General features: G+C 48.9%; 1 protein-coding gene and 1 long non-coding RNA gene across 2 annotated transcripts in view; both read left to right on the top strand.

Annotated features, from left to right (window-relative positions):
• LOC115484325 (zinc finger protein 239-like) overlaps nucleotides 1-16,401 on the top strand; it is an 822,389-nt gene extending 805,988 nt beyond the window's left edge. The window contains exon 4 of the mRNA XM_050987306.1: nucleotides 14,825-16,401. Within this exon, the coding sequence (XP_050843263.1) occupies nucleotides 14,825-15,508 (684 nt within the window). The 3' untranslated portion in view covers nucleotides 15,509-16,401. The remainder of the gene's footprint in view (nucleotides 1-14,824) is intronic.
• LOC127061080 (uncharacterized) lies at nucleotides 9,451-10,091 on the top strand. The gene is made up of 2 exons (XR_007780521.1): nucleotides 9,451-9,597; nucleotides 9,700-10,091. It is a non-coding gene; the product is annotated as an uncharacterized LOC127061080 (long non-coding RNA).
• Nucleotides 16,402-23,158: the final 6,757 nt, after the last annotated feature.

The raw sequence follows: 23,158 nt of genomic DNA, 5'->3' as shown, positions 1-23,158 counted from the left end.
AAAACTAGCCTAAGTTCCTGCTTTAAGCTTACCCTTGTTAGAAAAATCCTTTATCATCTATACATTAATACAGAAAATGGAGTAGCTCATAAGTTTGAATTCAAGAGTAAAACCAAAATCTAGTAGCTTATATATCAAAGCTGTTAGACCCAGTAAGCTACAGCCAGCCAGTATGTATTTAAGTTATAACAGCTACTGCAATCCTTGTAAAAGAAAGTTGTAAGCTTACTTTTGGAATTAAATTAGTTGGGTACACCTCGTACTGTCTGAGGTGAGTTGAATCAGAAAAAAAATGTAAGAAGAGAAGAAAGAGAGAAGTTAAAGTAGGGGGGTGGTAGCAAACTCTGGGATGTTGGAATGTGGAGTGATAGCATCTTGGTGCTGGAAGAGAGCAGAAGTGTGAATGCAGTGTTTTGCATGAAAGGCAGGGAAATATCTTAACAGATGGTTGTTAGGAGGTTATTCAATGCCGAACTGGGGTCCGGAGGACCGATCCATGGAGGTGACCTGGCGGCGGTGCTGGGAGCAGATGACACAGGGTTTGCCGGCAGGAGCGGGGCTGGCTCAGTGGGGAACTGCCGGGGGGGCTCCCAGACTGTCGGGGTCCCGAGTCCAGGATGGCAGCTACGGCCCCGGTAAGTGGGCTGAGAGAGAGAAGGAAGGAGAAAGAGAGAGAAGAAGGGAGAGAGAGGGGACAAAAGGGACCCAAGGCATGGCCCAGGGTCCCCATGCCCCAAGCTGTTCTCCCCTGCTCCGGCCCAGCAGCGAAGTGGCAGCAGCGGGGGAAGGGCGAAGAACTGCATGGACAGCAAGGCTGTGAAAAGAGGGGGAGGCGGCTAGCACTAAAAGATAAAATCAAAGCAGAGATTGCTGACTCTCCAAACCTCACAAAGTGGTTTGTTTTTCTTAAGTAAGAAGGTTTTTTTTTGTTTTGTTTGCTGTTAAAAATAAGGTTTTTTCCCCTGAAGAATGGGTTTGTAAGGCTAAAATAATTAAATGTTGCCCAAAAAGTAAAAAGCAATAGATGTGATACATCTCGTGTTAAAATTGGTGTGGCCTTTCTTATTTAACTAATTGTAAGTCACAGAAAGAAGAATTTGCCTCTGCAGCTATTAGCACAGCTGGATATAAGAAGAAGAGGCTGATGTGGAGAAAGCTTTTAGCCAAACCCAGAAAGTTTGGAGGAAAAGCGAATGGTAAAAGTTAATGCAGTATTGTCTTTCCTTTATTACTATGCTATTTAGAAGTCCTTTCCAGGTACTACTGAAGCAACAATCCAAATCACAGAAAGAGGGTGAATTCATGCCAGCAGAATCAAAGGACTCGTGAAGGAACCTGAGGAATGGAGTATCACATTTAAACCGGGTGACACCGAACTGACTTCCCAGTAGGGACTGAGTGGTAATAGCTTGGGAAAACCCAAATGATCCAAGAAATGTACAAAGAGTAACACCTAATTAAGAAATGAGGCAACACTTATATCAGTGGTTTGAGCACTGCCTGAATAAAACATCTCCCTGGGGAGGAATACTTCAGACAGAGGGGTCAAGACTGTTTTTGTATTCTGACCTTAGCCTGTGAACTGTACAGGGAAGAAGGGGAATGACTATTTCCATCAGTACCATACTGTAAACTTTATTTGATTCATCCCAATACTGGACATGCCAGCTGGGTTATAAGTAAATGCTGGAATTGTGGGAATAATTAGGATTGTAGTTCACAAAATTTATGCTCTTATTGCAAGAAGTGTTAAAGTAATAACTTTGTTTTATGGATGGGAATTACTATTAGTGCCTGTTGAATGAGAGATACCTGAGGAACTGTGGGAAACCACAGTTAAGGGGTGTCAAAACCAATTTGCCTGGAAATTAGTTAAGAGAAAGTGACAAGGAAATAGAGGGCAAGACCAGATTGGCCTCTGTATTTCGCCCCCAGGAAGATCAAAGACACCTGCTGTGGGCTGCAGCCTCACAGGCATGGGAGGTGGGAGTATAAGCCATACTGGACCTCTGTTATTCCTGTTTCTGGCACTCATCAGTTGTCTTTTCCCTTTGGGGATACCAGCAAGGTCATGTCACAAATGCTACAGAAAGCATCACATAGAAAGAAACCAAAGTTCCTCTTTCACTACACACGCCCATGTCAACAGCCACTGTTATAACCCATCCAAATTAAGAACCTGGAGGCAAAACGGAGAAAATTATTAGATTGCAAGAAACTTAAGCAGTAATAGATTTGGAACTGAATGTCCAAAAGGAGAGAGATGGATTTGTTTTACATTAAAGATACGATTCAAAGCTTTAGACTATTTATTGGCTAAAGAAGGTGGTGTTTGTGGAAAGTTTAATACATCAGATTGTTAAAAATTGATGACCGCAGAAAAGTCATTCTAGAAAAAGCAAAAGGAATCAAAGAAGAAAAAAAATATATACACATAATAACACATGTACCAGTCCAAAAATTAGAAAACAATGCTAAAACCTAGTGGTGGGGTAATGTATTAGAAGAAATTACGATTTTTAATTTTAGGTGTTACAATTGTCTTGATATTTCTTGCTTGTGTAATCCCCTGTTTTAGTTTGCCAGCATAGTCAGGAAGATGCAAGTAGACAAGAAATATTGCTCAAGCCAAATGATTTGCAAAGAATAAGAGTGGGGATTGTGAAAAATGCGTATTTAATGATTGGCTTTTTGCAAATATAAAAATGAGTATTATATGTGTCGTGTTAAAAAGTGGTGCTGAATTAATTCTCTTAAATAGTGTGTTAAATATAGTTTTAGGTTATAAAAATTGTTAAAATAGAAACTATGCTATGTAGGATACTTTTTTTAAAGAAAGGGACTCGCAGCCAGATAGCAGCCACAGGACACCGAAATCTTTCAGAGAAAAAGAATTTATTGCCCTCTTATCAGAAGAAATAAAATTCTTCCTGCCTCTAAGAAGCTGTTAGGATTAGGAGGAAGAAGCTGACACTGACCAGACAGAATCCTGTGTTTGAATGGAATTTATGCGTCATGTATGAGGTCTATGAATATGCAACAGGCTGTTCTTTTTAAGGGTTAATCCTTTGTTAATGGGTGTCCTATTTCAAGCTTGTGCTGCCCAGAAAAAGGTACCTGAACATCTGTAACTCTTTGTGTCTATCGTCTCATATTGTCCAATTCAAATTGGCCAAATTACTATTACTCTAACTGTATTACTATTTTTATAACCATTTTACTACTATTAAACTTTTAAAATTTTAAAAACAAGTTATTGGTGTTTTTCACATTACCCAAACAAGCAAAAAACCGACTCAAATGGGCCCAAAATTATCAAAAAAAGGGACCTAAAATCACCCACGCAAGAATAAATTCACCAATAGGCTGTAAAATCACCCAAAGAGATCTAAAATCCCCCCTCAAACCCCACCAGATTTGGTCCAAAATCAGCCAAAGGAGTCTAAAATGCACCCTGGAAGGCTGGGACTCCCTGCCAGGGATCTGAGCCCACCCTAACCCTGCCCAGGCTGGCCCAAAATGCCCCCAAGGGCCGAGCCTGAGGCCCAGCCCGGGATGGGCTCCGGGCTCGCTCCGGGCCCTCCGTGTTCGCTCCGGGCAGTTTTGGCTGCGGCCCCGGACGGGCCTGGGAGGGACCAGGGAGGGCAGTGCTGGGGGAGTCTGCTGGGAGTTTGGGGGAGTTATTGGGGTTTTTGGAGAGAGTGATTGGGTTTTTAGAGAGAATTGGGGATTTTGGGGGGTTTGTGGATTTCGGGTGGTTTTATTAGCATTTTAGGGAGGTAGTTTTTTGGGGATCCATTGATTTTTTTCTGTTTTTTAAATAATTTGGGGGGAGATTACTGGGACTTTGTGGGGATTTTTAGGATTCTTTTGAATTTTTGGGGGTTTTATTGGAATTTCTGGGGGATTTGGCTGGGTTTATTGGAATTGTGGAGACATTTATTTAGATTCTTTGGAGGTCTGGGTTTTCTAAGGAAAATTTTTGGGGGTTTTGGGGCTTTTTGTGGGATTTGGGGAGGTTTTGTGGAGTTTTTTGGGTGTTGCCAGGATTTCTTTGGGTCTCAGGGGGGGATTTTTTGGGGCTTCTTTTGGTTTTACAGACACGTTTGGGGGATTTGTGGGGCTCAGTTGGGATTTTTGGGGGGATTGTGGCAATTGCAAGAGATTTTGTGAGCTTTTATTGGGATTCAAGGGTGTTCTAATGAAATTTTGTGAGATTTAATTGGGATGTCGTGGGTTTTATTGGGACTTTCAGGGATTTTAATGAGATTTTGGTGCCTCTCAGCCCTTGCCCACACCCGGGGATAATTGCAAAGCCCCCCCCAAATTATATTAAAAACCCCCAAAATCCTCCAGAAATCTCTAAAACACTCTCTGAACATCCACAAATCCCACAAAATTCCAGTTGACTCCAACAAAATTTTAAAAAACATCTCAAAAAATTCAATAAATTCCCCCCCAGAAACCTCCCCCAACCCCCAAAAATCCCCCAAAATCCAAAACCCCCCCAATCCACAAAACCCTCCAACGAAGCACAATAATTCTCCCCAAAAAACCCCAATAATACTCCCCTGAACAAAATCCCCCAAAGCCCAAAAAAGACAATACCAAATCCCCAAAACCCCTCCCAAAATCCCAAAAAAAAGCCCCTACAACTCCCCCAAAACCCCCCAGACTCACTGGGGCTGTCCTGGATCAGGGGGCACCGGCCGGTGGAACAGGAGCCACTTCAGGGGGCCCTCGGAGCTTTTTGGGGAGGGGGCACCATGGGAGACCCCCACAACCGGTAAGGGGGGGACACCCTGCTGTGCCCTCTCCCTTTGAAACCCCCAGACCCCGGTTCAGGGTGGGCCTGGGACCCCCCGGGACTCCCAAATCTCCCCCAGGACCTCTCCAGGAACCCCAAATCCCCCAGAGCCCCCAAGGTTGGCCCAGGACAACTCCGGACCCAAAAACACTCCCCAAGACCCCCTAAACCTCCCCAGGACCCTCAGACTCCCCCCAGTTTTCCCCAAAATTCACCCCAGACCAACCTGAGACCCCTCCCAAATCCATCAGACTGCCCCAAATCCCCCTCAGACCCCTTAATCCCCCCCAAACCCTATGAAATCCATTCAGACTCCCCCAAATTCCCCCCTACCCACCTCAGAACCTCCCAGCCCCCTCACAATCCCCCAGTTCCTCTCAAAATCCCCTCAGACCCTCCCAATTCCCCTCAGATCCCCCTAAACCCACCTGAGAACGCTCAAGACCCTCTCAAGCTTCCCCCAAAGCTCCCTAAAGCCCCCTCACACCCCCTCATTCCCCCCAAACACATCGCACACCCCCCTACTTCCCCTCAATGCCCCCAAAAATCCCCCGTTTCTCCTCAAACCCGCCTCATACCCACCCCAAACCCCCCCAGTCTTCCCCCCGGCCCCACCTCAGCTCCTCCTCTGCCGCTCTCGCTTCACAATCTCCCACCTCCGCCAGGTGCGAGGGGTCCCAGCCAATAGCGGCGCGCCCCGCCGAACCGACCAATCACCGCGCTGCACGTCCCCTACCAACCATTCACAGCGCGGCTCCCCTCAGCAAAGCCCGCCTTCCGGAAGCGGCGCCCCGTTCCCCGCCGCCGCCGGGACCCGCCGGGCTCGGGCCAGGTGCTGGAGGGTCCTCGGGGGTCTTGGGGGGCTTTGGGGAAGGGTCCGGGGGTTTGGGTGGGGTCTGTGGGTCTGGGGAGGGTCCTGGGGCATTGTGGGGGGACCTGGGGGGTGCGGATGGGTCCTAACAGGGGTCTCGGGGGGGGGGGGGGGGTGGGCCGTAGGAAAGTCTTGGGAGGGTCTGGGGGTGTTGGGATGGTCCTGGGGGAGTTTGGGGAGGGCTCTGGGAGGTCCTGAGGGTGTCCTGGGAGGGTTTTGGAGGTTTGGGGACGGTCTTGGGGCGTCTGGCGGTCTGGAAGGGTGTTGGGAGAGGGTCTGGGGGGGTTTGGGGAGAGGTTCTGGGGGGGTCCTGGGTGGGGTTTTGGGAAGGGTCTGGGGGGTCTCAGGGGAAATCCTGGGCTGGGCCCGATTGGGGTCTGGGGGCTCTCAGGGGATCCTGGGCAAACCCTGGGGGGCTCTGGGGGGTTTGGGGTTCCTGGAGGGGTCCTGGGGGAGACTTGCGGGTCCTGGGGGGTCCCAGGCCCACCCTGAACCTGGGTCGGGGGGTTTCAGGGGGAGGGGGCACAGCAGGGGTTCCCCCTTCAGGTTTTGGGCGGTCTCCCATGGTGCTCCCTCCCCAAAAAGCTCTGAGGGCCCCCTGAAGTGGCTCCTGTTCCACCGGCTGGTGCCCCCTGATCCAGGATGGCCCCAGTGAATCTGGGGGGCTTTTTTGGGGATTTTGGGAGGGTTTTGGAGGGATTTGGGTGTGGCTTTTTTGGGCTCTGGGGAATTTTATTGGGAGTTTAGCGGGAATTATTGGGGTTTTTGGAGACAATTACTGAGTTTTGGGGTGGTTGTGGATTTGGTGGGTTTTGGAATTTGGGGGATTTTTTTGGGGTTTTGCGGGGGCTGGTTGTTTTGGGGCATTTATTGAAGTTTTTGGGAGTATTTTTTAATTTGAGTGGGTTTCACTGGTGTTTTGTGGGATTCTCTGGGGTTTTGGAAGATCTTATTGTAATTTTGGGGGACCTTGAGTGGTCTGAGGGGTCTTTGGGGCTTTCCCCAGTTGTGGGGAAGGACTGAGAGGCACCAAAATCTCCTTAAAAGCCAAGAAAATCCCAATAAAACCCACAAAATCCCAATTAAATCTCACAGAATCACATTAGAACACCCTAGAATCCCAATAAAAGCCCACAAAATCTATTGAAATCCCAACAATCCCACCAAAAATCCCAATTAAACCCCACCAATCCTCCCAAAAATATGCCCAAAACAACAAAAACTCCTACAAAATCCCTAGGACGTTCTACTCCTTATCCCCATATCGTCAGCTTTCTACTAAAACTAATATAAATTCCAACTCTACAGACACATACATCAGACATCTAATATACAGCTACACACAGACAATGGCAGTAACATTTAGCAAACAGTGATATTTACACATAGGTCTCACCCAACAATCAGATCTCTCTGAGGTACACATTGTGTTCTTCTCTTTGCATTATTTACTATGTGCAACCTGGTCTTTGAGCAAAAACAACCTTACAAATGGGTTTGTCTGTATTCTAGGCAGAATTAATCTAAACTCTCTTCTCTAACAAACTTCTGACATGTCCCACTGGGACTTTGTCTATTTATTCTGTGCAAAGGCTCAGATTGGGCAGGCCTTACTCGGTTAGTAGAGCCTTGGGTGTTAACTAACTGGGTGGCCTTTGCCAGATGCTGCTCTCAGTTTTTGAAAGATCTTCTACCTAATGCTTTTGAGGTGGTTTTTAACAGTCTGTTGTACTTCTGTACTTTGCTTGCAGCTGGTGCATGGTAGGGGATATGGTACACTCACTCAGTGCTGTGCTCTTTAGCTCAGGTGTTGATAAGGCCGTTCTTGAAATGAGTCTTGTGGTCTGACTCAATCTTTTCAGGGGTACCATGCCTCCACAGGACCTGCTTTTCCAGGCCCAGGATGGTGTTACAGGCAGTGCCATGAGACACAGGGTGGGTTTCCAGCCATCCCGTGGTGGCTTCTGCCATGGTCAGCACGTGGCTCTTGCCTTGGTGTGTCTGGGGCAGTGGGATGTAGTCAATCTGCCAGGCCTCCCCATACCTGTACTTGGACCACTGCCCACCATACCACAGGGGCTTCACTCGCTTGGCTGGCTGGATGGCAGCACACATCTCACAGTCATGGATAACCTGAGAAATACTGTCCATGGTTAGATCCACCCCTCGGTCTCGTGCCCACTTATAGGTAGCATCTCTACTCTGAGGGCCTGAGGCATCATGGGCTCATCGAGCAAGGAATAACTCTCCCTTGTGTTTTCCATCTAGGTCTGTCTTGGACACTTATCTTTGCAGCCTGGTCTACCTGCTCTTTGTGTTGGTGCTCCTCATTGGCTCTGCTCTTGGGGACATGGGCATCTACATGGCAGACCTTCACAGGTAGCTTCTTTACTCTGGTAGCAATGTCTTTCTACTCATCAGCAGCTCAAATTGGTTTTCTTCTATGTTGCTAGTTAGCTTCTTTCCACCTCTCTAACTATCTTCACAGAGCATTGGCTACTATCTATGAATCAGTGTAGAGGTAGAGCTTTGGCTACTTCTCTCTCTCAGCAATACCTAGGGCCAGTTGAACAGCTTTCAGTTCAGCCAGTTGGCTCGATCTACTTTCTTTTTCAGTGGCCTCTGCAGCCTGTCGTGTGGGGCTCTGTACGGCTGCTTTCCTCTTTTGTTTTATTCTTACAATGCAACAAGAACCATCAGTGCAAAGAGCACAGTGTGTTTCTTCTGCTGGCAGTTGATTGTATGGTGGAGCTTCTTCAGCACGTGTTACTTCTTGTTCTTCTTCATCAGCAAGACTAAAGTTTTTACTTTCTGGCTAGTTTTTTAATTATTTCTAGAATCTCAGGGTGATTCAGTTTTCTAATACGGGCGCGCTGTGTGATCAGAGCAATCCATTTGCTCCATGTAGCACTGGTGGCATGGTGCGTGGAGGGAACTTTTGCTTTGAGCATCTACTCTAGTACTGGTAGTCGGGGTGCCAGGAGGAGTTGTGCTTCAGTGCTTATTACTTCTGAGGCAGCTTGGACTCTTTCATAGGCTGCTAAAATTTCTTTCTCTGTTGGGGTATAGTTGGCTTCAGACCCACTGTAGCTTCGACTCTAAAATTTTAGTGGTCGGCTTCGAGTCTCTTCAGGCACTTTCTGCTAAAGGCTCCTGGACAAACTGTGGTTCTTGGCTGCAGAGTAGAGCACGTTCTTTATTTCTGGTCTCGTCTTGACCGGGCCAAGGGCAACCTCATGAGCGATCTCCTGCTTGATCTGGGTGAAGGCTTGTTGCTGCTCAGGGCTCAGCAAAGTGTTCTTCTTACGGGTGACCAGGTAGAGAGTGCTCTCGATATGACTGTACTCAGGAATGTGCATTCTCCAAAAGCCTATGGCACTTAGGAAAGCTTGTGTTTCTTTCTTGCTGGATGGTGGAGATATAGCTGTGATCTTGTTGATCACATCAGTGAGAATCTGATGCTGTCTGTCTTGCTACTTCCCTCTCAGAAACTGGATCTCTTGAGCAGGTCTTTTGATTTTGATCTTTTTGATGGCGAAGCTGGCTTTCAGGAGAATCTGGATAATTTTCTTTCTTTTCTCAAACACTTCTGCTGCCGTCTTCTTCTACACAATGATGTCATCAATGTATTGCAGATGTTCTAGAGCCTGACTCTTTTCCAGTGCAGTCTGGATCAGTCCATGGCAGATGGTGGGGCTGTGCTTCCACCCCTGGGGCAGTCGGTTCCAGGTGTGTTGCACTCCCCTCCAGGTGAAAGCAAACTGAGGCCTGCATTCTGCTGCCAGAGGAATGGAGAAAAACGCGTTAGCAATGTCAGCAGTGGTGTACCACTTTGCTGCCTTGGATCCAGCTCGTACTGGAGTTCCAGCACGTCCGGCACAGCAGCGCTCAGCGGTGGAGTCACTTCATTCAATGCCTGGTAGTCCACAGTCCATCTCCATTCTCCTTCAGATTTACGCACAGGCCAAATGGGGCTGTTGAAGGGTGAGTGGGTTTTGCTGACCACCCCTTGTCTCTCCAGCTCATGGATCATTTTGTGGATGGGGATCACGGCATCTCAATTCGTCCGATACTGCCGATGGTGCCCTGCCAAGGTGGCAATCGGTACTCGTTGCTTTTCTACTTTCAGGAGTCCTACTGCAGATGGGTTTTCTGACAGTCCAGGCAAGGTGCTCAATTGCTTGATGCCTTCTGTCTCTACAGCAGCTATTTTAAATGCTTATCTGAGTCTCTGGGTCTTTGAAATACCCACTTCAGAGGAAGTCTATGCTTAAAATGCATGGGGTCTCTGGGCCAGTCACAATAGGGGGATTCTTCTACTCATTTCCAGTCAGGCTCACTTCAGCTTCTACCAGAGTGAAATCCTGGGATCCCCCCCTGTCACACTAGCAATAGAAACAGATTCTGTCTTTACATGTCTCAATGGGATTAATGTGCACTGCGCACCAGTGTTGACTAAAGCTTTGTATTCTTGTGGTTCAGATGTGCCAGGCCAACGGATCCACACAGTCTAAAAAACACGATTTTCCCTAGCCTCTACCTGGCTAGAGGCAGGGCCCCTCTAAGCCTATAACCAGGCTTATCTTTCTTTCAGTGGGCATATGTCTTGGAGGTTCTTTCAAGAACCTCCATCAAAAATATTGTCATTATCATCCTATATGACAGTTCAGTTACTGGCCACTGGAGCTGCTTCTCTTTTGGAATTTCTTCTCTGAGTCCTCAGTTCACGCACCCGTTGTGCCAGTGCAGCAGTAGGTTTTCCATCCCATCTCCTCATGTTTTCTTCACAATCACTCAGGAAGAACCACAGCTCAGTTTCTGGGGTGTACCTTCTCTCTCCATCTGGGGAGTGTCTGCGTTGGGCACCAGAACCTCTGATCTGTACTGCTGAGATTTGGAGAAGGTCTTCTTTAATCTCCTCTCTGAGCTTCTTGTGATTCTCCTCTATCTTATCCTCTAACTTTTGCAGACGTGTTTCCACTGCTGCGATCCTGGCATGTCTTGGGCCATGCACAGCGTCTGCATATGCTCGGAGCTTCTTTGTCATATCCAGCATGGTCTCATCCCTCTCATCCCGCTTCATTATGGCTAAGGCAGAAGCATATTCATGTGGCCCGAGTTGTACAAGTTTTCTCCACATTACAGATGTGCATGGTACCAAGTCTGGATTTACAGTGTTTACATCATCTGAGAAGACAATCTCTGCCACTGGGGATTTGGTGGGGGTTTTTGGGGAGAATTACTGGGTTTGCGAGGGGGGCTGTTACATGATTTGGGGGGGTTTTGTGGATTTGTGGGGTTTTGGATTTGGGGGGATTTTATTGTAGTTGTGGAGGGTTTCTTGGGGGGGATTTATTGAAATTTTCGATAATGTTTTTAAATTTTGGTGGCTTCCACTGGTATTTTGTGGGATTTGTGTGTGTTCATAGGGTTTTTGGGGGCTTTTGGAGGTTTTTAGTGGAATTTTGGGGGGGCTTTGCAGTTATCCTCGGATGTGGGGAAGGGCTGAGAGGCACCAAAATCCCCTTAAAATCCCCAAAAGTCCCTATAAAACCCACGACATCCCAATTAACTCTCACAAAGTCCTGTTAGAACACCCTAGAATCCAAATAAACGCCCACAAAATCCACTGAAATTTCAACAAATCCCCAAAATCCTAGTTAAACTCCACAAATCCCTGCAAAAATGTCCACAAAACCATAAAAAGTCCCACAAAATCCAACCCGAGACCCAAAGAAATCTTGGCAACACCCAAAAAACCCCACAAAAACCTCCCAAAATCCTAACAAAAAACTCAAAAAAGTCTTTAAAAAACCTGAACCCCAAAGAATCCCACTAAATGCCTCCACAATTCCAATAAAACCATGCAAAATCCCCCAATAATCCAAAAATAAAACCCTCAAAATTCCATAGAATCTCACAAAACCCTCACAAAATCCTAGTAAAACCCCCAAAAGTACAAAAAACCTTAAAAGATTTCAATAAATGTCGAAACACCCCCCCACAAGGCCGATAGAATCCCCCAAAATCCAAACCCACCAAAATCCACAAACTCCCCAAAATCCCCAACACCCCCCAAACTCAGTAATTCTCTCCAAAAACCCCAATAATTGCCCTAAACTCCCAACAAACTCCCCCAGCCCACTGGTATGAACCAGCTGTGCTCCACATGGTTCCAGTTGCTCTCTTTCATCCTCACTTTTGTTCCAGTCACTCCCAGTATCTCCCAGTGTTCCCCAGTTCCCTCCAGCATGTTCCCAGTCACTCCCAGTATCCCCAATATGTTCCCATTTGCTCCCAAGCACTCCCAGTCACCCTCAGTTTAGTGGCACTCACTGCCAGTATGTTCCCAGTCAGCTCCAGCATGATCCCAGTTCATCCCAGGATAAACCCAGCAGTTTCCAATCGCCCCCAGCATGCACCCAGTCACTCTCAGTCATTCCCAGTCATTCCCAGTTGCTCCCACCATGATCCCAGTTCCTCACAGCTGCTCCCAGTCACCATCAGCACCATGCCAGTTACTCCCAGTACATCCCATTTGCCCCAACATGATCTCATTTGCTCCTCACAGGCTCCTGCTCACTCCCAGTGTGATCCCAGTGTGATCCCAGTCTCCATCAGTGTGATCACAGTTTGCCCTGTCAGTACCATCCCAGCACAGCCCCAGTCACTCCCAGTATGATCCCAGTATTATATCAGTACAAACCCAGTACAGCCCCAGTCACTCCCAGTACGATCCCAGTATTACATCAGTACAAACCCAGTACAGCCCCAGTCACTCCCAGTACCATCCCAGTATGATGTCAGTACCAACCCAGTACAGCCCCAGTCACTCCCAGTCCAGCCCAGTCCCTGGCAGCGCTGCCACTGCTGGGATCCCCCAGCCCTGGGTGCGTTCCCCCCTTCCCGCAGGTGCCGAGAGGAGCCCCAAGGGCTGGCAGTGCCCAGGCAGGGTCCCCAGCACGGCCCAGTTTGGATGTGCAGCCCCCAGTTTGCCTCTCCTTTGGCCCGGGCCGGGTTCCCCCCGCCCGCAGCGGCTGGGAGCAGCCGAGAGCCCCGCGCTGCCCATCCCGACCTGTCCCGGCTCCATTCCCGCTCCAGCCGTGGGCTGCGAGGGCTGCGGGAACGGGGCACCGAGGGGGTCGGGGCTGCTGGGGGAGGAGGAGGAGGGAGGGAAGGGCAGGGATGGAGGGGGAGAAGGAGGAGGGGTTAGGGAGGAGGAGGAGGGGGAGAAGGTACGGAGTAGGAGGGATGAAGGCAGAGAGAGAGCAGCGATAAAAGGAGGAGAAGGAGGTGGGGATAAGACTGAGGAGGAGCGAGAGGAAGAGGAGGGACAAAGGCGGATCAAGGCTGAGCAGGCGGAGCCACGCGCTCGAGCCCTGCCTGAATTCTCAGCCCCCACCTGTGGGATCATCGCCCCCCCCACGGCGCAGGTGAGCGGGGAGGGGGAGCTCGGCCCAGATATCCCGGGGGGTGCCTGGGTTGGGTTTTTTCGGGGGATGTTTGGAGAATGGAGAAGTGCAAGGCTGAGCGGAAAAGGCCCCTTGGGGGGGACTTCGAGGAGTGGCAGTGGCGGCTGACGGCAGAGGCAGCCTGGAGGAGCAGAGCCCTTTTTCCCCCAGGAGCCCAAAGTGGGGAGCCCAGAGAGGGGGGAGCGCCGCCGTTGGCGGGAGCCTCAGGAGCCTGGAGAGGGGCAGGGGGGACTCCTAGGAGCCGCTGCAGCCCCGAGCAGAGAATGAGATGAGAAGGGAGCCCGGGAGCCCAAAGAGCCCCGGCATCCCGAAATGGGGAGAGCGGAGAGGGGGGAGCTTTTGGGATTGCTGGGACTGCCAGCAGCCTGGGCAGGGTGGGCAACGAGGAGAAGGGGGACCCCCAATCCAAGTGTGACCCCCAGCAGCTGGGACAGGGGGGAACCCCGAACACCAGAGGGAGGGACCAGGGATGGGGAACTCCTGGGAAGCTTTTTCAGGGCTGAATCTTGGTGTTTGGGAGGTTTTTCTGGAGCCCAGATGGCCGGGGACTTGTAGAGACCGACTCGGGCAGTGGGACCTTCAAACTCAACGTGTGTTGGTGAAGATGAAACAGGAAAGCCTTATAAATCTGATTGTCTGGCAATAGATTTTGAGAATATAGAAAGTAGAAGCAAGATTGAAAGAAAGAAGCAAGCTTTGAGATACCTTAGTTACTGAACAGCTGGAAAACAATGGAAGGTAATCCCCTTTGTGATGAAAGAATTCCCTCTGCTTGCAGACAGGTCCAGGGGCCAGAGCAGACCCTGCTAGCTCAGCAGAAGGAGTCCAAAGAGGAGTTGGCAGGGTTTAAAATGTAACACGGTTTGGTGATGTAATGACTCCTATAGGCTGTATGTAAATGCTATAGGATTTGTACCTTGCACTGGATTGGAGAGTGAGAAATAGAATATTCAACATAGGAGAAGATTTATTGTACTGTGACAGGAACCTTACTCTCTTCTGCTCTTGCCCTCTTCCTCTCTCACCCTCTCATCCTCTCTCCCACTCCCTTCTCTCGGGCCTGCTCTGAGCTGTGGCTGGCAGCTCCCAGCAGGGCCCTGTGCCCAGGCCCTTTGCAATGAACCCTAAGTTCCCCGACCTGGCTGCAGAGATCTCTGGTGACTGTCCCACCCCCAACGGTCCTACAACATCTCATCCTTTGTTTTCCCCACACCAGGATTTCCCATTGCCCACCCCTGGGAGGCTGTGAGAAAGAGGAAGATGCCCCAGGACACAGAGGCAGGTGAGGAGGAAGTCAGAGCCCCTTTCCCCTCTGTGCTGCTCCATCTCCCAGCCCAGCACGTCCCTGGCTGCAGGACAGCCCTGGGGGGATCTCCTTCCCCTTGCCTGTGGCACGGAGGCAAATCCCATCCTGTCCTTGTCCTTCCTCCCCCAGAGCAGGAGCTGAGCATGGAGAGCAGGGAAGACAAATCCCCGGGGCAGAACCTGGTGGCAGAGGCCGTTTTGAGCGGCTCCACGGCACAGGAAGCCAACGGGGAGGAAAAGCCCCGGAGATGCCGCACGAGGAGGGGCTGCAAACGCAGATCACAGGGATCTGAGGGGGAAAGAGCCAGCCTGGGCTGGGAAGGCGGCTGGAGATGGAGCCAGAGCTCAGAGCTGGTGCTCCATGAGCAGCTCCATGGTGGGGAGAAGCCCCACACGTGTGAGGAGTGTGGGAAGAGCTTCAGGTGGAGCTCTCACCTGATCCTGCACCAGAGGACCCACACAGGGGAATGGCCCTACGAGTGTGATCAGTGCAGGAAGAGGTTTCACACCAGCTCCAATCTCCTCAAGCACCAGCGCACGCACACAGAGGAGAGGCCCTTCCGCTGCCCCGACTGCGGGCAGGGCTTCAGGCACAACTCCCATCTTGTTGTGCACCGACAAATCCACACTGGGGAGAGGCCCCACGGGTGTGGGGAGTGTGGGAAGAGCTTCAGCCACAGCTCCGCCCTGATCATCCACCAGAGGATCCATACTGGGGAGAGGCCCCATGAATGTGGGGAGTGTGGGAAGAGCTTCCGACAGCATTCCAAACTGATCCTCCACCAAAGGACCCACACTGGGGAGAGGCCCTACGAGTGTGATAAATGCAGGAAGAAGTTTCAGACCAGCTCCCATCTCCTCCAGCACTATTGGATTCACACAGAGGAGAGGCCCTTCCAATGCCCTGACTGTGGGAAGGGATTCAGGCGGAACTCCACTCTCATCACCCACCGGCGCATCCACACCGGGGAGAGGCCCTACGAGTGTTCCCGGTGTGGGAAGAGCTTCTCCAGCAGCTCTAACCTGACCCGACACCAACGGAGGCACCGGTAAGGGAAGCCCTGCGAGTGCCCGAGTGCGGGAAGAGCTTCGTGCGCTGCTCCAGCTCCATCCCCCACTGCAGGAACCACTTTGGGCACAGCCCTGGTCACCCACATTCCCTCTGATCCCTGCTGGGAACACACCTGGCTGCTTCTCGTTTTGGTCTGGCCTCAATTTTCTTGTGCCTCATCTTCATCCCTTAAAAACTCCCAAAACAGGCTAAATGAAGGAAATTGATCAAATATATCTGAACTCCCACCATTTCTCAGGTGTTTGAGGAGGAATTTAGGATTTGGGGACACATTCTGTGTGGAGTGCCCCTGTTGCTAAAAGGCAGGAATTTGATCTCACCCCTCTTGTGTTACTAAGAACTCCTCCCCTGGCCCAAACCCCAACTCCACCTGTGGGATTCCCTATAAAAACCCCAGGCCCTGCCTTTTCCCTGTCTTTTGGGGGTCAGAAATGGATTCTGGAGCTCTCTGAAACCAAGACCTGTCTCGTTTGTTCCCGGCACCGGCAGCTGCAGCCTCCCTGGACACCATGAACTCATCTGCAACAATTCTGGAGGATTTGTGGGTTCTGGGAGGATTTTGGGCAGTGTTCTCCATCTCTTTGCACTCCAAAAGCCAAGAGGGATCGATCTGTCACCTCAAAACCACTCAAATCCCGCTGAAAACAACTGAATTTTAAGCCATAAAGGCACCATAGCAGCTCAAATTTCTTGTTCCCTCGTCACAAACACTCAATCCCAGGCCAAACTCACTCCATTCCACAGCTGCCAGGGTGAGTTGGGTTTGGGAAGGGATTGGGAGAAGTGGGATCCCAGTTTGGATTGGTGGGATGGGGATTGTGTGGGGCTGGGTGTGTGGGATGTGTTTGATAGCAAATAAAACTTTCAGAGTTACTGATTTCTGTCCCATTCATTCTCAGTCAGTTCTGTTTGCAGAGTGCCACCTTCTCAGCTGATTCAATTCCTATAAAGATCCAATTTTTTAAGTCATCTAACCCAAACAATCCAAAAACCAATATCCAAATGAAACAACCCACCTGCAATTAAATTTTTGAAAAGTAATTTTAATTTTTTTTGAGTAGTTAAGGATGGTATTAAAGTTTAATGGTTTGGGTAAAATTTGTGAGAATTTATAGAGGTGTTTGGTTTTGTGTTTAGTATATTTATAATATGAATTGTTTTACTAAGGTGTGTTAGATTGCATGTTATTTTTTTTTTAGATATTTTTTATCTGAAGTACATTAGTCATCGAGTTAAAACTTTCAAGAGTTATTTCTTGGTATATAATTTATTTATAGTTACTGGTAATGTTATAGTAATAGTTATTGATCTTTTGGGTTGTATCATTATTGGAGTATTGTAAGTAAAAGTTGAATTCATTTTCATTATAACTATTTAATTTTAATTATTATTTATTTATTTATAATTTCATTCTAAATTTTTGAGGTGACAGGAGGGAAGTTCAAGGGCAGGAACATTTTTTCCTGCTTTGGAACTGGAATTCCAGACCCTGGAAGTGTGTGCAGGATCACACAGACTGGGATCAAATATGGACTGGGATCAAATATGGACTGGGATCAAATATGGGCTGGGACTGCACAGAGTGGGACCATATGGATCAGGACCACACAGACTGGGATTAACTGGACTGGGATCAAATATGGTCTGGGACCATTTTTAAAATAACTTTGTTATATAGTTTTTATTTCTGTTGTTAATTAAGCTCAGTGAAATAGCTGCTTGTGTTAAAACGCCTGCTGGGATGGGATAACATCCAATGCACACAGGATGAGGACACCTGTACAGATCTGCCAACTATCAGCACTCCCCGTCTGAAGGCAGAGTGGACCAAGGCCCAAAACCTGGAGGTGATAAAGAGAAGGAGCCAAAACCACAGCCAAGAAACACACATGCTCTGAAAAGGCAGACCCAAGGAGGGGCCATGTAGAACAGTTCCTGGAATATGTAAAGGAGTTTATGGATATGCATGAGGGTCTATGAATATGCAACATGCTGGTGAAAGGGAAAAGGTATTTCAGGGGGATCCATGAAGGGAACAGGGTGCTCCTGGCTGAGTGCCAAGATGCACCTGGCCATAATAACCCTTTCTCCATGGTCCTGGTCTCCCACTGTCCTTTATTAAACTTTCTGCATTTTCACGGGAGAGTGAACATGTTTTTCACAGGCAGGTTCACAGAAACTGGAAAACGTGGGGGTTCCCAGGAGGGGGCACCGCTGATCCAGGGCATCGAGGGGCTGCCTGCAATCGTCCATAACCGCCCCTAAGGAGCCTCCAGGGCTTCACCCTCCATGAGCTGCAGCAGACATGTTGGGAAAGTTGACAAGAGCCCGTGGAATGGTCTTTGTTGCAGGCCGATTAGCCACTTGCAGCTCTTCAAAACTCCCTCCCATGAAAAGTGAAAAAACTTAAACCATTCCTAAATGTGAAAAACACGTTCACCCTCCTGTGAAAACGCAGAATAAAAACTTTTTTTCTTCCTGGACCTTGGTCACGTGTGTGTGTCACATCTGGCCCAACGGTGACATTTGGTGCTACCCTGACGTGATGGAACTGCCGGGCGAGGGGCAGCGAGGCCGGAGCCCAGTGAAGCTGAGAGCAGCGGGGAGCAGCTGCCAGTCCAGACCTGATTCTGACACCTGGAAAAAAGGTGAGCCACTGGGAACAATGCGAAATAATTTAACAAGCAAAGGACAGATTGTTTTATCTACATGGAAAACTTCCTTAAAAATAAAAGGAGTTAAAACAACGGACCATGCTCTGCGTAGTATTTTAATATGGGCAAAGTCTCAAAATTTTAAGACTGATGTAACTACTGCTTTTAGTGTTAGAGCTTGGAAAGAAGTTGGAGAAAAACTCTGGAAGTAATTCAGAATGGGGTTAAAGCAGCTGCAGATTTATCTCCTACTTGGAGGTTGCTTTATAACACCTTAAAGGAGTGGAAAGCCGAGCAGGACAAGAAAGACCTGGAGGAGGAACTCGAAGCTGCTGGGGAGCAGCAAAGGGGAGAAGTTTAGCCTGAGTATTCTGCTGGGATTTTTTCTGCAGGGACAGTTGCTGGGTCTGTTTCTACTGGAAAAGTTGATAAGGCTTCTTCGTGTTTGTCTGCAAAAGGCTTCAAATCCACGTACCCCTCCCCCGCAGAGCGACTAGCTGAACTTAATGTTAAATCTAACTCTGAGTCCTCGGTACAGCGACCGGCTAAGATGACCTTAAAAAATTAACAAATTGAGCCATCCACTCCTTTGCTTGACTCTGACTCTGAACTGCATGAACACATGGAAATATTAACTCTTTCTCCTCCTTTGTTTTCTGATTCTGATAGTGACCATGAGGAAATTACAGGGGTTAAAAGGTCTGAATTAATGCATACTTCTGTTTGCTGTAAAACTGGTAATAGAGATAAGCTTCATAGAACTGGTAGGAGAAATAACCTTGGTAAAACTGGTAGGAGAAATAAGCTTGGTGTTTCACAAGCTTGGCCTTCTGATAATGTCTCTGTAACTGTTTGTGATTCTTTTCAGTTTGGGAATATGTTAAAAGGAAAGCAGTTGAGATAGGAGACTGGGATTTAGTGAAGAAAATACGTGCACCAAAGGGCTCAGATGCTCTTGATATGGATGCTAAAAGTGTTGCCACTAGTGTTGCTAATGGTAAAATGGCTTTTCCTGGTTTTAAAGCAGTCCCTAATTCAGGACGAAATGAGAGTCACAAGGTTTTTGCCTGGAAGGTTGTGCAAGATCTTCAGTCTAAAGTAGCTACATTTGGTATTAATTCTGCTGAAGTAACGCAATTAATTCGTATTGTTAATACAGATTTACTGTCTCCTTATGATATGCAGTTGGCTACAGTTTTGTTTCAACCAGAGCAGTCTAAGGTATTTCAAGAAGATTGGAGGCAATTAGCCAAGCGAACAGTTTAGATAAAATGAAACTACCTCAGCAGGACCCTCATCATGCTGTAGGAGTTGATGTTTTGCTTGGTCAAGGGCCTTTTTCTAATCCAGATTTACAGGCACAGTGGGATCCCCTGGTTTTAACACAGGCTCATCAATTAGGTATGAATGCTATAACTAAAACAATGGAAATGGCAGCTCCAAAACAAAAATATGTCACTATAAAACAAGGTCTTAAAGAACCTTTTCTGCAATTTGTAGAAAAAATTGCTGCAGCAATTGAAAAACAGTTAGAGGATGAAAAACTAAGGGAGATCCTATGTAGGCAATTAGCCACTGGTGCAATGTAGGAACTGTTCCTCCTCACCCTCTCCCTCATCTCCGCTCTGAGTTCTTGGACTACAGCAGAGACATGAGCCTGCATTGGGCCATTGATCATACTTTCATAATTTCTAAGTTTGTTGGTAACAGAGCCCACTGTCTCTCGGTTGGTACCAGCATTAATCGTTGCAATGAAGGTGATGTCTTGAGATGGCCCCAGATTTGCCAGACTCCAACACATTTGCCCTGTGCACCTGACCTTGTTGGGGTCATTATCATGCTGTCCATCCCTCCCAAAGAGAACCTCCAATACTGCCACTTCTCTCAACTGTTGGATCCCTTCCCCCCCCCTCAGAGGGTCTTCCAGCACATTCTATGGTGGTGCTCCTGCATTCTCTCCCTGTGGACAAACCTCTCTCTGGCACTCATTAAATCCACTCCCAGAGGGAAAGAGAGCCTGGCTCCCTTACAAAAATTCTGATTGATACCTGAGTCCTGGGTCAAGGGTCCCAGATTCCTTGCCTCACCACCATCCAGTTGCACACCTGTACCCACAAAGTCCCAGACCTTAAATAGACAGGCTGTACAAGCCTCACATCCCCGTTGTACAATGTCTGTGTGCAGATTACAGAGACTTTTGTACATGAGGGACTCAGTGATGATCTCAGCTCTGGGCCCTCCTTTCTTATCCTCATCTGGGTGCTCTGGCTTCATCTTAGACCTCCTTGTTTCCACCGGAGCAACTGCTGCTGGCTGTGATTGCCTTTGAAGTTCAGCTGGAACCTGGACTGTTGTAACATCTGTGGGTTCCACTGCTGCACCATCAGACTCTCCCTCTTTGTGGCAGGGGCAGGGTTTTTCACCAGCTGTGGAAATGTACTCCTTCAGCATCTGGCCCATCCCTTTCACTAGAACCCCCACCCAACCTGGGTGGTTCATTTCTGAGATGGGCTGTGGGGCAGGGTCAGGCTCTGGGGCAGCAGCATCCCTTGTCTCTGGGGTAGGTGTCAGTGTGGTTATCCAGGTTAATCTTCCCTTATCTCTGAATGCTAAATAGAACAGGCCTATCTGCAACACCAACCACTGTATGGTATCACTGGTGGGGCAGACCCACAGAGCTGGGTGAAGGGCTGGGAGAAAATTTCCCCCAGTGTCATTTCCTCACAGTAAGTACCATTATTAAAGTAACCTCAAAAACTTACACTTAGTGTCTGATAGCTCTGAATCCATGTGCCTGCCTTCCAGAGGAAGTTAAAAATCCATTAATTCCTCACCTTATTAGGCCATAAAGCAAACTGGATAATAGCCACAGCAGCCTTAGTTATGGTTAGCCTGTGTTCCCAGGGATGGCCAGGCTGCTCCTGATGGGGCAGAAGGAAGAGCTCCAGGCCCTCTGTGAGGGTGAGTGAGGGCAGCGGGCTGTCAGCAGGGGCTGGCTGGGCGAGCTGCAATCCCTGGGCAGGGAGCTGCAATCCCTGCCCCGGCTGTGGTGGGCTTTGCTCATTGTGTGGACAAGGGGTGCTGTGGGCAGAGCACACAGAGATTTCAGGGATGTGGGCAGGGGGATTCATGGCCAGCACCTTGCAGCTGATCCTCTTGGCTCCTCCTCTCTTGTGGCCATGGCAAGAGCTGGGTGGGATGGCTCTGGCAGAAAGGTCTCCTTGGATTCCTGCACATCCAGGTTCTGACTGTGGCTCTGTTCCTCTCTCTTTCAACCCTTCAAGGCCTGAGTGAAGACAACAGCCCCTCCTGTATAAGCATATTTGTTCAGGTGATGTTCAAGGGAAGAGCTGCAGAACTACTTTCATCGTCTGGCTCAGAAGAACCAGTGTCTCTCTAAGACCTCCAGATCCCTTGGAAGGCTCAGCTGTGCCAGTCATCAACTGTGCCTGGAGCTCCAGCTGGTCTCCTCTGGTCTCCAGGAACAGGGCTCTGGGCTCTGGCTGGGAACAGCCTGGTTTTGCTGCTGTGACCGCAGGCAGGAGTTGAGGCAGGTGAAGAGGCAGTGGGCAGCCTGTGTTTGTAGAGGGCCTGGGGCTGCACCTCTGAACCTCCACCTGGAAACACACTTGGGGGAATACGAGCTAGAGCTGGAGTGCCTGTCCTGAAAGGACCTGAAGTCATTCAGCCTTGCCAGCATTTTTTAAGAGTGTATTGGTGTTCCCCAGGAAAGCTACACATTTGGGGAAATGCCTTTGGAGGAAAGGGGCTTCATTCTCAAGGAAAGTGCTTCCCAGGGAGCTCCCAGTGAGGTGAGAAGGGTGATCCAGGAACCATAGGCCTGGAAGCCTGAGCTTGCCACCGAAGGAAGCCTTGGAGCAGATCCTCCTGAGTGCCATCCCATGGCATGTGCAGGGAACCAGGGGGTCTGCTGAAGGGTGGGAAAGCTCTGCAGAGGGACAGGGACAGCTGGGGGTCCTGGTGAGGTGTTGAGGGCTTCTGTGTGGGTGTTTGGGGAGGTTGGCCTTGGTGGAGTGTTGGGGAAGGAGTTGTCTGCAAGGTGAGAGGTCTAGGCTGGAATTTGAGTCAGTTTGAAGGCAGCATCTCTGGTTTGGCACAGCTTTGGTTATGGAGGACAGAAAGAATATCTGTGCTTTTTCCTGTTCATGGTCCTGATTCTCCTGCAGGGAACAAGAGGGGAGAGCTGTACTTTACTGGCAGCTTAGATATCTGTACCAGGGGGAGGATTAGCCCTTTTGCCATCTACTCATTTGTTTGGGCTACTTTTGTAACACTGAGTGGACTTTAATTTCTTGAGAGCTTATATTCTTTAAGAGAATTAGGATAATATCATCTCTTCATAGAAAACCATTTGCAAACCAAAGAATGGCCCTTGTTTTACCTCTGTGCAGTGTTATTTTAAGTGACTCTCACTGGATGATGTTAAGGCAAATGAGTTGCTGCTTTGAGATAGAAAGCAGAATTCCAACTCTTCACCTTCTCAGGCCACCCCAATGAAGTTGGGAAGTTTGCAGCTTTTTGGAACTACTTGAGTTGAGCAACAGGAAGTAAAGCTTTCCTGAACTGAGGATTCTTAAATGCCAGATTCTTCTGTGCCTTTGCCACTAAGGTGTTTTTGTGCTGAGGAAATGACTTCAATGAGAAAATCATTTCAGCATGGAGTGAGAGCTGCTGACCGAGACCAAGTGTTGCCAGCAGTTGCTGCAGGTGCTTCTGCCAACAGCCCCTGCAGGAAGGAGCAGGGGCTCCTTCTGGGGGAAGAAGCAGGGGCTCCTTCTGCTCCATCTTCTCTGGGGCAAGAGATGGGCACCATCACTGCCAGGGCTTGGGGGATGGCAGGTCGGCTTGCGTGGGGAGTCTGCCACACCTGCTGATGTCAGCACTCCCCAGGCCGTATGGGTCAGATCAGCATTCATGCTCTGGCCCACACGTTCCTTGTCCGTGTCACACCCATGG

The sequence above is a fragment of the Serinus canaria genome, chromosome Z (genome assembly GCF_022539315.1).
Source record: "Serinus canaria isolate serCan28SL12 chromosome Z, serCan2020, whole genome shotgun sequence".
Taxonomy (NCBI): Eukaryota; Metazoa; Chordata; class Aves; order Passeriformes; family Fringillidae; genus Serinus; species Serinus canaria.
Note: the sequence above shows the minus strand (reverse complement) of the source record. Positions and strands in the feature narration are given on the sequence as shown.